Source organism: Manis pentadactyla, chromosome 9, assembly GCF_030020395.1.
Source record: "Manis pentadactyla isolate mManPen7 chromosome 9, mManPen7.hap1, whole genome shotgun sequence".
Lineage (NCBI taxonomy): Eukaryota > Metazoa > Chordata > Mammalia > Pholidota > Manidae > Manis > Manis pentadactyla.
Window position 1 is genome coordinate 71,946,296 of NC_080027.1, and position 12,391 is coordinate 71,958,686.

Here is a 12,391-nt window from a genome sequence, read left to right on the forward strand (position 1 = left end):
CAGACACTCCCAACACCACAACACAGCCAGAATGGCTAAAATGAAAAGAAAGAAAACATTAAGTATTGGTAAGGATGAGAAGTAAAATTTTCAAACATTCCTGGTAAGAAAAGGTACAACAATGTTAGAAAAAGTTTGGCCACAAATAGTAAACTAGCCAACAATAGAAAAGATAAGGAACTATGAAAATAATTAAGAATTCACAACTGTACACATTAATTACAGTATCTTCACAAATATAATGTTGAACAAAGAAGTCAAACACAAGAATAGACAGTATATGGCTTCTTTTATATAAAGTACGAAAACAGGTAAAACAAATCTATAATGCTGGAAGTCAGGACTCTGGTTTCCCTTTGTGAGTATACAGTTAGGAAGCAAAAGGGGATTACGTGGGGTCCAAGAATTCCCTCTGTGCAGGCATAACTTTAGCATATATTTTTTCAGCCAGAATACTATCAGGCCCTGTAATAACCTCCACAATATCTTTGTTATATGTTTTACCTGCACAAACACAATGGTAATACGGATCTTAGGTTCCAGAAAAGCCACTGAAAAATCAACAAAAGAGGTACCCTTTCTTGTCATGAGATGTTAGTTGCTTATCATGATAATTACGTTTTCTGGTGTACCTAAAATAGGTTGTTACAGTCTTTCAATTGTACCTGAAGACTATCAGAATACCAACTTGTTGGAAGCCTTGCAGAAATGACATGGCCACAAGGGTAATATATATGTTGTTCATGGAATTCTCAGACTGAGATTTTACATAGCTAATTTCTTTTTTTTCTAGACACATTTTTTTAAAAGACTATTATTTTAGAGATGTTTAAGGGGTTACAACAAAACTGAAAGGTACACAAATTTTCCACATACTACTGACTTCACACATGTAGAGGTTCCTCCATTAACAACACAACCAAATTGTACATTTTTCACCAATGACGGACCTACAATGACATATCATAATCACTTAAAGTCCATTGCTTACCTTAGGTTTTACTTTTAGTGCTACAGATTCAATGGATTTGGACAAAAATATAATGATCTAATACTTGTAATTATAATATCATACAGAGTATTTTCACTACCCTAAAAATTTCCTATTTTTAGGAATAGCAATATTCCTAAAACAAATAGTACTCCGCCTATTCATCTCTTCCCCCAACCACCTCTGGCAACTACTGAACTTTTATTGTCTCTATACTTTTGCCTCTTCCAGAATGTCATTTGGTTGGAATTAGTATGTAGCTTCTTCAGGTTGGCTTCACTTAGTAATTTGCACTTAAGTTTCCTCCATGTCTTTCCATGGTTTGATAGCTCATTTGTTTTTAGTGCTGAGTAATATTCCATTGTCTGGATGTATCATATTCTATCCATCTACTAAAGGACATCTTGGTTGCTTCCAAATTTTGGCAGTTACAAAGAAAGTTATAAAGAAAGCTGCTATAAACATCCATGTACAGGGTTTTATGTGGATATGTTTTCAACTCCTCTGATTAAATGCCAAAGAACATGATTGCTGGATCATATGTTAAGAGTATATTTAGTTTTGTAAGAAACCTTTAAACTGTCTTCCAAAATGGCTGCATCATTTTACATTCCCATTACCAATGCATAGGTCCCTGTTGGTCCACATCCTCGTCAGCATGTGTGGTGTTGTCAGTGTTCCAGATTTGGGCCATTTTAATAGGTGTACAATGGTATCCCAAAATTGTTTTAATTTGTATTTTCCTGATGACATATGACATGGAACATCTTTTCATATGCTTATTTGCCATCTCTGTATCTTCTTTGGTCAGGTGTCTGTTAAGGTCTTTGGCCCATTTTTAAATCAAGTTGTTATCTTATTGATGAGTTTTAAAAGTTAGTTGAGTATTTTGTCAGATTTATCATTTGCAAAAAAACTCTGTAGCTTTTCTCATTCTCATGACATTGTCTTCAATGAGAAATTTTTTATTTTAATTAAGTTCAGCTTATCAATTATTTATTTCTTGGATCATGCCTTTGGTGTTATACCTAAAAAAGTATCACCATACTCAAGGTTCTCTAGGTTTTCTCCTGTTGTCTTGTAGGAGTTTTACAGTTATGCATTTTACATTTAGGTATGTGATCCACTTTGAGTTAATTTTTGTGAGGGGTGTAAGGTCTGTTGTCTACAGTCTTTTTTTTTTTTTTTTTTGCATGTGTGTATCTAGTTGTTGCAGCACCATTTGTTGAAAAGATGATCTTTGCTCCATTGGATGAAGGTAAGAATATAGAATAAGAAGAGAAAATGGTCCTCAGGACTCTAAGATTTATTGGCAGAAAGGAGAAAAAAGAGACTTATTTTCATTTACACCCTTTGGCCATAGAATTGTCCCTCCTCTTTTCAAATACTGATCTCTCTCTGTACTACAGATTCTATTCCTTCTACTCCATTCAGGTACTTTTCTTCATCAATCGTCTAAAACTATTTTCCAGTACCTGTCTTCTAACAACCAAACTCCTCCCTTAAGTCTTTGTCTCCTCCCTCCACTTCTACCTCCCTTCACAGCGAAGTTTTCTAAAATGTGAAGTGGTCTACTTTTACGGAATATTCAACTTCACTTGCCATTCAATTCTGAATACAATTACTTAACTTTCAGTTTACTATTCCCATTTAATTTTTCCTTAAAACCCCCCTGAAAATTACTGCTAAATCAAATAAATACTTTGCAATTCTTATTTTATTTTCTATTCCTCTGCCCAGATTTTAAATGTTCATGCTGCCCAAAGTTTGTTCTCTGTTCTTTTTTCATCTCATTTTAAAGTATACATTTCCTTGGTGAGTTTATCTATTCCCTTGAGATAAACTCCCACCATGTGCTAAAAATTTCAAATCTGTATGTTTTATCTCTCTCTCACAGATCCCACTATGTATTGGATATCTCCATGTGGATATTCCATGGGTACCTCTAATTAAACACATTCAAAATATATATTTTAAAAACCCTCATTTTATGATCTCCCATTCCCTAAAACAACCAACACCACAACTACAAAATTCTGCTGTTCCTCCTCTATTCTTCATCTTCCACTATCCACACAGCTGCTCAAGGCAGAAACTTGGTAGTTATCTTTGATTCCTCCTGTCAACCTTCTTTGGTCATATCAGTTCTACCCTTCATAGTAATCTCTTAATTCATTCCATTCTCTTTACCCCAATCACACTTTTTAGCCAACCCATTTTCTTCCAGCATACTTTTAGTCAAAACAATGACCAAATATGATCATTATATCATTCCTTTACTTAAAATTTTTCATTGGTTTCCCAATATCCTTAGTGGTAAAAAACAGAAAACCACCAACTTAAAAAAATCAATTAGACTTTGTCTAACTTGTCCAGTGTCCTCTTCTCTTACCACTCTATACCATGAGAACACAGAAACAACGAGAGCACATTTGTTGAAGGAACAGTAGTCCCATTCTCTGTAATGGCTTCCATTCTCCATAATGACTTTATCTTCTACACATCCTTCAAAACTCAGGTTAAGCTTCCTCTTCAGGGGAAACTTACCAATGCTCCTCTCTTAGTCTGACTTAGGTATCCGGCATTTGTCACCCAGAGCACTTACAATATACTTTGTTATCCCATATGCCCACCTATCTCCCCCAGCTGTAAACTCAATGTGCGCAGAGGCTCAGTATTCTTTCTCCTGTAACCTGACCACTTAGCACACTCCCTGGGATTTGCTATGTATTCAATAAAAATTATTAATTAAATAATTATTTATCATTATTAAGACCACAACTAAACATGTACCCTATTTAACTTTTCTCTTCTACAAATACTTCACCCGTTCAATGTTTCATATTCAACTCCTCAGAGTAATAGGTCAAGTGTTCAGGATTATTTGCTTTGAGAGCAAGTTTTGTCTTTGTAAAAAAATTAAGACAGATTAAATTAAATTATTCTATTATAATGCTATACCAAAGATATCCAAATTTCAAGAATGCCTTAGTGTGTTTATATGTCATGGTTTGTGAATAAAAAGGTGAAGAACAATTCTTCAGTTCTGGTATTAGGACAAAGCATCATATCATCACCTTTAGAAAACAAAAGGGTGAAATAGAGTAGGACACAAGGGACTATGTAGTAAAGGAACCTATTAAAATTCAGTATTTGTAGTACAGTTAGCCCTTCAACAATATGGGTTTGAACTACATGGATCCACTTACAAGTGGATTTTTTTTCAATAACTCCATTAGAAAATTTTTTGGAGATGTGTGACAATCTGAAAAAAAGTTTTTCTCTAGCTTACTTGGTTGTAAGAATACAGTATACAATATATATAATGTACAAAATATGTATTAATTGACTGTTTATATTATTGGTAAGGCTTCCAGTCAATAGCAGACTATGAGAAGCCAGGTTTGGAGACGTTAAAAATTATAGGTGGATTTAGAGCTGTGTGGGAGTTGGCACCCCTAAGCGCTGCATTGTTTAAGGCTCAACTATATTTCAAAATTTTCAGAGCAGCAAAAGTTTCCAACAAGTTTCTATTTGGTATGAGACTACTTTGTCACTTAATGAGAACATTTTTCTTTCTATAGGTCTAAACTGACAAGAGTACATCTAGGCAGATAGTCAGGAGTCAACAGCTATTTTATTGAGTGGCTTAGATTACAGATTTATACCGACCAAAGATTTGAAATGAAAGCATCTAAACCTTCACCACCTTTCCAGGTGATATACTGTTAAATATCAAGATGAGATGGGCTTTTTTTTTTTCCTGAACAACTTTCTTTAAATAACAAAAACAAAAACCCTCCTAAATTGAAAATTGCAGTGACTAATTAACAATTAATCAAGTAAAGTCAGGCAAAAAGTTTTCGCAGGTCATTAAGATTTAAAACACTTCAATGGCAAGAATTTCAGGTTTGGATATATTTTGAAAGTACCTTAGATTACGGTCAAAACCACTAACTTAGTACTGCAGGCATGATTTCAGTCTTTTTTAGTTTAGACATTTGTCAATCATGAATACCTTTAAAAAATCACTTACTCCATCCCCAGGTCAGTTTTGAAAAAAAAATTTTTAATCCAACACACAGCTCTAAATTTACGTTTTTTTCTCCCGCACATAAAATTCCTATTCTAATAAGCTCTCAATTCAAGAGTTTATAAATGACCAGAAAAAGAAAATATATATACATCTACTTCTTACCATTTGGAGGTAAAAGAAACCTTAAGTATTTTTTTTGTTTTTTGCTGCTGCCTTGACAGCAAATGACAATTAAATGTGTGAACAAGGTTGTCACAGTAACACTTGTCATTCACACCACTTATGGAAAAGAGCTTCAAGACTTCCAGAAGCACTAATTAAAATTAACGAAAGCTTCTCCCGGGGACTTATATTTTGTTATTGCCGTGTGCGATAGAGAAAAACCACCTCAAAGCTTAAATGTTTTCACTGTAAGGTCTAAATCCAACCCACTGGCCACTGGAACTGAGGAACTGAGCCCAGAGACTCACCGAGCAATTCATTAAGGCAAGAGTCCCAATTTCTTCACTAAAATACAACCAACTATTCAGGAAGGCCTGCTGAGGAAGGTGGTGTGGATTTTTCTCTTAAGAAATCAGAAGAAAAAGGGGCATGGAAAGTACCTTTCTTTACTAATCGGCGAAGAAAGGTGCAAAGTCTTGCTGGTAGTTGCTTGTTATCTCCCCAAAAACCTTTTATTTAACTCAACCTGAATGAGGACACTCAAAATGATAGGAATGTTTAATAATATCACCCACCTGTAGCCTCAAAGGTCCCGGAAGACTCACTGAGGACTCAGGTGGGCCTTTTTCACCTGGGCCTCCGCCGAAGTCCGCCGTCCTTACGTAAGCGCACTTTTAAACAACACCCCTTGCGATTGGTTCACTCGGGAGAAATTCTCAGTCCTATAGGCTACGGGAGCCGTAAGAGGCGGGAGTTTGGGGCCGGTTCTGACAGGCCGGTGGCTTGAGTTCCCAGAGTTCCTATTGGGTCAATGCGGGAGCTCCAAGATGGCGGCAGCGGCGACCTGCGGCACCGGCACCGGGAGCACTGGATCTATGGTGGCGACAGCCAGCAAGAACAACGTCACCAGTTTCCAGAGGAGGAGTCCTAGGGCTAGTGGTATCGACAGCACCTCTTCTCGACTGGTATCTATCGCGGGCACCCGACCGTCTCTGCGGAATGGGCAACTGTTAGTATCAACTGGGCTCCCAGCCCTGGACCAGCTTTTAGGTCGGTTCGGAACGGAGCTCTGGGCTCAAACCGAGGGAAAACTTAGCGAGGGGACCTGCGGGGGGAGACCCCCAACCCCAAATCTCTCTCTGACCCCTCAGCCTTCGAACGTGGAGAGGATAGCCCAATCTGATAGAGATGGAGGGGAAGAAGGGTTGCGTGCAGACTAAACGCCGTTAACTAAACCTGTTTCGTGCCCCTACTTCCTCCTCTTGTTCCTGCCCACCAGCCTTTTTCTAGATAATGACGGGAATCCCTACATGCTTTTATCCTGAAATACTTCCTAGTCAAGGGGAATCATTAATGTTTGAATACAGTTTGCCCTTCATCTCTAGGAGCCCCTCCTGTTATTTAAGTACACCCTTCTGCTAGCCCCGGGTAGCTCATGGTTTGTACTAACCATGGTTTGTACATACATACAAAGTTTGTATTTGTGAGAGATAAACTTAATTAGAAAGTGCTTGGGAAAAGTAACTTTCCTTCTTTCATATCAGCCTGCTTATCCCCTGGTTCTGAATCTTTAAACAAACCTTCTTGACTTTAAGAGAATGGCTGTTAATGGCTTATGTGGGTGCAGTGTAGTTAAAGCCTGTCGTTGATACTGAAAACCATACCTGTATCTGAGTTAATATGTATATGTTTTTGTTAAAATTTTTTCTGCGTGTATTTTGCTTCCCAGAGTTACATTCCAAACGATATGTTTAAGTTAATGCACATTTTAACAAGAAAAAGAAGTTCAGTTTTTAGGCTTTTCTGTATAACGTCTGGAATTTTTCATGAGAAACCTGCTGAAGAATATGCTTCTTTCCTAATTGTTATATTGAAAGGATTGGCGAGTTTAGATTGGTAGGACAAAGCAGCTGTGTTAATAAAGCTTGTAAATTAGTTCATACCTATCAGAATATTGCTTCATTTAAATTGGTCTGTTTATATATTCCATAACCTTTTTATAGTATGTGTTATGTGTCAGTTGTATCTTGTACACGTTCATAAAATATTACAAATGTTGTTGCCTGTTCTTGAATTCACTTGACATTTTCTCTGGATAATTTTTTCCTACAGGATAAGCTTTTCAGATAAGTTTTAGTGCAAAGGAAAGTGACAAGACAAGCAACCAGTATGAAAGAGTGTGGCTTCTTGCCTCTGTTATTTAATGCTCTTAACTGGGTCATGATTATTTCCACATAAGTATTTTCACTTATTTGTTTCAATATGTTGCCTTCCTGAATTTCATGGTACTAAAAACAGAAATGATTCAAAGTATCTAGTTATCGAATATTTACCTCAATTTTTTTCTCCTGTGAGCCTTACTTGGTATCATCCTTAGAACTTAAAGCTTGAAAACTGTTCGTAGTCTAGATATATGTATATATATATGAGAAGCCTCATATAACCACATTGTGACAAAATGCAATGATAATAGGATATTTTATCAGAATTATGAAATTATACTGGGATTATCTAAATATATACATTTGATTTTTTAATTCATTGTGTATATGTAACTTAATTCACTTGATCCTGAAACTCTCCAAACAGAAAGATCACATTTCTGACATTATATCTTCAGTTCCTCATTAGAATAATCTAACACAGTTCCTGGCACTCAGTAGATTCTCAATATAAGTCCTTGATTGAAAGAAAAATAACATGTTGGAAAAAAACCTGGACAAGATTTGAAACATGTTGGACAGTTATGTGTTCGATCTATAAAAACAGAAATTAAGTGACATCAACAGTCACAAAACTAGTGACACTTGGGGCTGATCTTTAGGCTCCAAGTTTAATATTCTGCACTATACTACAACTGTTTCAGATTTTTGAGAACTTTTTTCAACTGGTTTTAACCATTTATTGAACCTAAGACTAATGATTTAACAATACTCTCTTAAAGTACCCACTAAAAGATGATCCAAAGCACTTTCCTCATGTGTTTCTACAGTGATAACCTTGAACTGTAATTTAAAATTTTTTCCATATTTGCTTGTTCTAGTATTTGACTATAACAAGTTTATACTAAAAATTAATATTCATTAAGAGGATTAAAATAAGTATTAGTTTTGGGATATTTTGAAATATTGTTTTGCATGTATACAACTTAATTCTCATTAATACCATTATTTCTCAGATTCTTGGCGTTGAAGTTGCTATAATAAGAGTTACTACATTGGAGTAATAAACATGTTCAGAAGCATTTTAATTGTTAACTTCTTAAATGGCATTTTTGTATTTTGATTTTATATTTTGTATGGCTCTGGCGCAAACCCTTTACATTTGTTTTCATTAAAACATTATTTGAAAATTAAACATTTGGCTGCTAATATGTATACACATAAGTATAAGCAATTCAGATATATTGTTACTCTTAAAATGTTATTTGACTCAGATTGTGACAAGCCTAATATAACCATATTGTGGCAAAATGCGGTGATAGTAGGATGTTAAGATAACAGAATGATGAAACTATGCTGGAATACTGTGTTGCCCAAGTATATTCTGTGGACACTGTGGAAAAAGGAAATACTGTCACAGCCATACAGTGCAGTTATATTTTACTACTGTCACTGTGACATTTTAATTATAAGCATAGATGCAAAATATATTTTCAAGGCATCATGCAGGCAAATTGTTAGTTATCTGAGGATATGCTAATATTTGTATTGCATACTCGAGTGTTTTATAAATTTGAGAATTCCCTATATCTGCAACTTTTAAACATGATCTAATCATATTAAATATTTTTGTTCTGATAACCTAATTTTATTGTTAGATATATACACTTATTTGTATACATAAATACATTTATTAGGTATTTACATTAATGTACAAGTTGGCTACATTTATTATTCAGGTCTGAGATTTCCTAACCCAGTTTCTCAACCCTGCCTTTGAAGGACATTTATGTTGTTATTTGAGGAAACTACATAAATGCTCCATTTGTCTTCTAGGGATTTCTAAAGATACTGTACTAGGTTAAGGATTCTGGCAGAATTTTTTTCCTAGGATATAAGGTACAGTCCATTTTAGGGCCATATTGTCTAGCTGGGGAATGATCCCCTAACCTCATCCTTCAAAAAGATACTAGAAGCAGGGGTGACTTCTCAGGTTGGATTGGCTTTAACCTCTGTGCTGTTCAGAACTTAATTCAATTTTGACAGTCAAGTAAACAGAAGATAGAGATTTGGGCTAAATAACAATCCAAGAAGAGTACTCTGCAGAAGCTTTATAGTAGCTGCCCCTTTCAACACTTGTCAAAAAGTAAATACTGGTGGGCTTATTCCCATTGTTTTACTGTATCTTAATCTTAAGTGTGGGATGATATACACTGAGGTTAGACTATGTGTTTAACATCGTGTTATATTTTGGCAATCAATAGCTGTACACTTAGGAAAATACAGCAGATTCTTTTGTATTGCTATGTAAAATTCATGAGTTAATCTACAGAACCATTCTCACTGTTAATTGCTTTTTCTATTTTGATTCTGTTATATGCTCAGCCAGTAGCTGTGATAATCAAAAGTTGTCAGGTTGTTTCTAACCTCTTAGAAAAGAAAAAATAGATGTGTTAATGAAATAACTGAAATTTAATTTAAGGTGTGGCTTTAAGTAGTTAAGGATATTACTGTGAACCAAGGAAATGATACGAACCTGTATTTCATGTTGCATTTTCCCTAAAATGCCTTTCTATAATTTTAAACAAAATGACTCCACTATAGAGATCACTGGAAAGGACTGGTATAAATCACTGTTGTCTTCCCTGACTTTTAAAAAAAGGCCCTTATATCACTTCTGGACCTTCATATTCTAACACGAATTTGACCTCATTTAGCCAAATTTTGTAGCTTAATTAAAGCTTCATTTTAGGAAATGTGTGAGGATTGAATTTTCTCACTTTAAAATGTTCATATCATTTTCTAGCTTTTCACATGAATTAAAAACAAAACCCTTGCCTTCACATTTTAAAAGTCATAAAATAGGAAGATATTGGCACTTAATCACAAAATCTTAAGGTTTTTTACAACTTAAGTTTTATGTATTTTTCTAGTTTTAATGCAAGATGCTCTTTCATTTTTTAAAAATGTAAAATATTGGTGAAGTTAATACTCTATCAAACTTACATAATATCTTTAAGCTTTCAAACTCCTGTATTCTTACATGTTGGTAAAATATTCTGCCTGTATTTTTGTAGGCTAGAGATAATGTATTTCTTAAAGAGGTCTAGAAGTAAAATTAAGGGTTCATTGGCTTAGTCACTTAAAAAGTGTTTGATTATTTCTCTAAGACATTATTGAAGGTTAGAGGAGGCAGTAAACAAGACCATTTTACTCTTGTATGTTTTGTCATAGAAATAAGATGATTACTTATCCCATTACTTAACTGTAAAAATTTTTTATGAACTATTGGGAAAGAATATTTTTATTTAATTGAGAACTATTTGTGAAATCTGTGTTGTTTTTGTCAAAATACTAATGGATTACTAAATTAAGGACATATAAAAGCTAGCTATCACTGAATATATCACGCCAAGATGCCCTGTCTTGGTTGGTTGTTTTAAGCTTTTTATTTTTTGGTGGAGGCATGGCTACAAATGTATTCAAACTTACTCTAGTTTAAAATATAGTTAAAACCTCAGTATATTAAATGAAGTATATCAAAATAAAATACCTTATACAGAAGTGTTTTGGGGGAATGTTGTAAGGTCTTGCAACAGTAAAATCAAGTTTGGAAGAACAGAGAAACTTCGCTGCTATAGTGTAAATGTACACATCTAATCATTTTACCTCATATATATAGAATAAAAGGTTCATCTTTAACATAGTTCATAAGGTGACTTCATCTTATTTCCAATGACCAACCTTTCAAGATTCATCCAAATTTGACTCTGGTGAATTTCTGTAATAGAGCCTATTAGGGGGGAAAAAAATCACCTTTCTGTAAGAGAAGTTCTGATAGGGTATTAATTTGGCTGACAAAAGTCATTAAAATGTCCCCATTTTAGGTTGTTTTAGTTTTCAAATTTTCCAAGCATAAGAATTTTAATATAAACGAGGCTTTACAAATTTGGTGTTTTCTAAATTAGCAGAAACAGTAGATTCTGTGGATCATTCCAACAGAAAATTATCTTCCTAGTGTAGTCTAATTTATATTATGCTTTGCTTAACTAGTTCATCAGTGCAAAGTATTCTTACTAATCATTACTGTTACGGTGATCACCATTTATAATGGTGATACACATTTTGTGGTAATGGTTATATTTTGATTATTCTAATCAGAAAATAATTGCCAGATTGGTAAGGGTAACTCTAAGTAAATCTCTGGGTCAGACACCTGAGCTAGGTATCACTTCATTTAATTGCGAAACTTTGTTGATCTGTTCTCATGATCCCACTGTGCATAATACTTACACACATAAAAAAATCCTTAATTCTATATTCCAGTTGGAGGCCATTTATAAATTCCTAATTTGAGGAGACTTGAATGTAGACCCAGGAAAGTTTAGATAAGAAATCTAAACCCTTCCTATGAGAAACAGGTTAAGGAATAAAAGGCAGCAACTTTTTTATAGTACCTGCTCTAACCTAGACATTGCATTATGTTTCAGTTATGTGATTCTGTTTTTTCTTCTCCTTAAATATACACAAGATGGCAATTAGGTAGTTAAATGTTTATTTTTGTATGTAAGAGTAGAGAAGTAAAGAGTTGGAAAATGTGATTTTAAATGCTCAAAAAATTCATTGTTTATACATAGTACAAACTGTAAAACATTTAGAATAATCTTCTCCCAAAGAAATTCTTTGCTGTGACCCTTTATGATTGTTACCATCATATATATTTCTGTTAATAGTTTAGTTAGAACAACATTTGAAGGTATCCTATGTAGTCTGATATGGCTTTAAATGCTATAATGAAGGAACTCATCTAAATGTAAAATTAAAATATATATTTAGTCCTATATAACAAATATACTTAAACCTAAAAATCTATAAATGGTCTGGTTTCTTCTTTAAAATTTTCTTCTCTAACAATTTGGAATGTTCTACTTAAAGTCCTCACTATAATGTTACTAGATGTTGTATTGTATCTGTGCATGTATGCTACCAAATTTCAAATTCTTTGAAACATACAAAGCAAAGTAAACAATATGCAAGAAA

The 12,391-nt window shown here is 34.2% G+C and overlaps 2 protein-coding genes across 10 annotated transcripts in view; one reads left to right on the forward strand and one right to left on the reverse strand.

Annotated features, from left to right (window-relative positions):
- Nucleotides 1-5,895, reverse strand: part of IMMP1L (inner mitochondrial membrane peptidase subunit 1) — an 80,174-nt gene extending 74,279 nt beyond the window's left edge. The window contains exon 1 of one of the 3 annotated variants that reach the window (XM_036891835.2): nt 5,765-5,892. The gene's annotated coding sequence lies outside the window, so the exon portion shown is untranslated. Of the gene's footprint in view, nt 1-5,764 lie in introns of all 3 variants that reach the window. The other 2 variants (XM_036891836.2, XM_057507531.1) reach the window with 2 other exon arrangements.
- Nucleotides 5,896-5,971: 76 nt separating this feature from the next.
- Nucleotides 5,972-12,391, forward strand: part of ELP4 (elongator acetyltransferase complex subunit 4) — a 248,100-nt gene continuing 241,680 nt past the window's right edge. For 5 of the 7 annotated variants that reach the window (XM_057507527.1, XM_057507529.1, XM_036891834.2 and 2 more), the window contains exon 1: nt 5,972-6,239. In XM_057507527.1, coding sequence (XP_057363510.1) covers nt 6,017-6,239 — 223 coding nt within the window. In that variant the 5' untranslated portion in view covers nt 5,972-6,016. The remainder of the gene's footprint in view (nt 6,240-12,391) is intronic. The other 2 variants (XM_036891830.2, XM_036891831.2) reach the window with 1 other exon arrangement.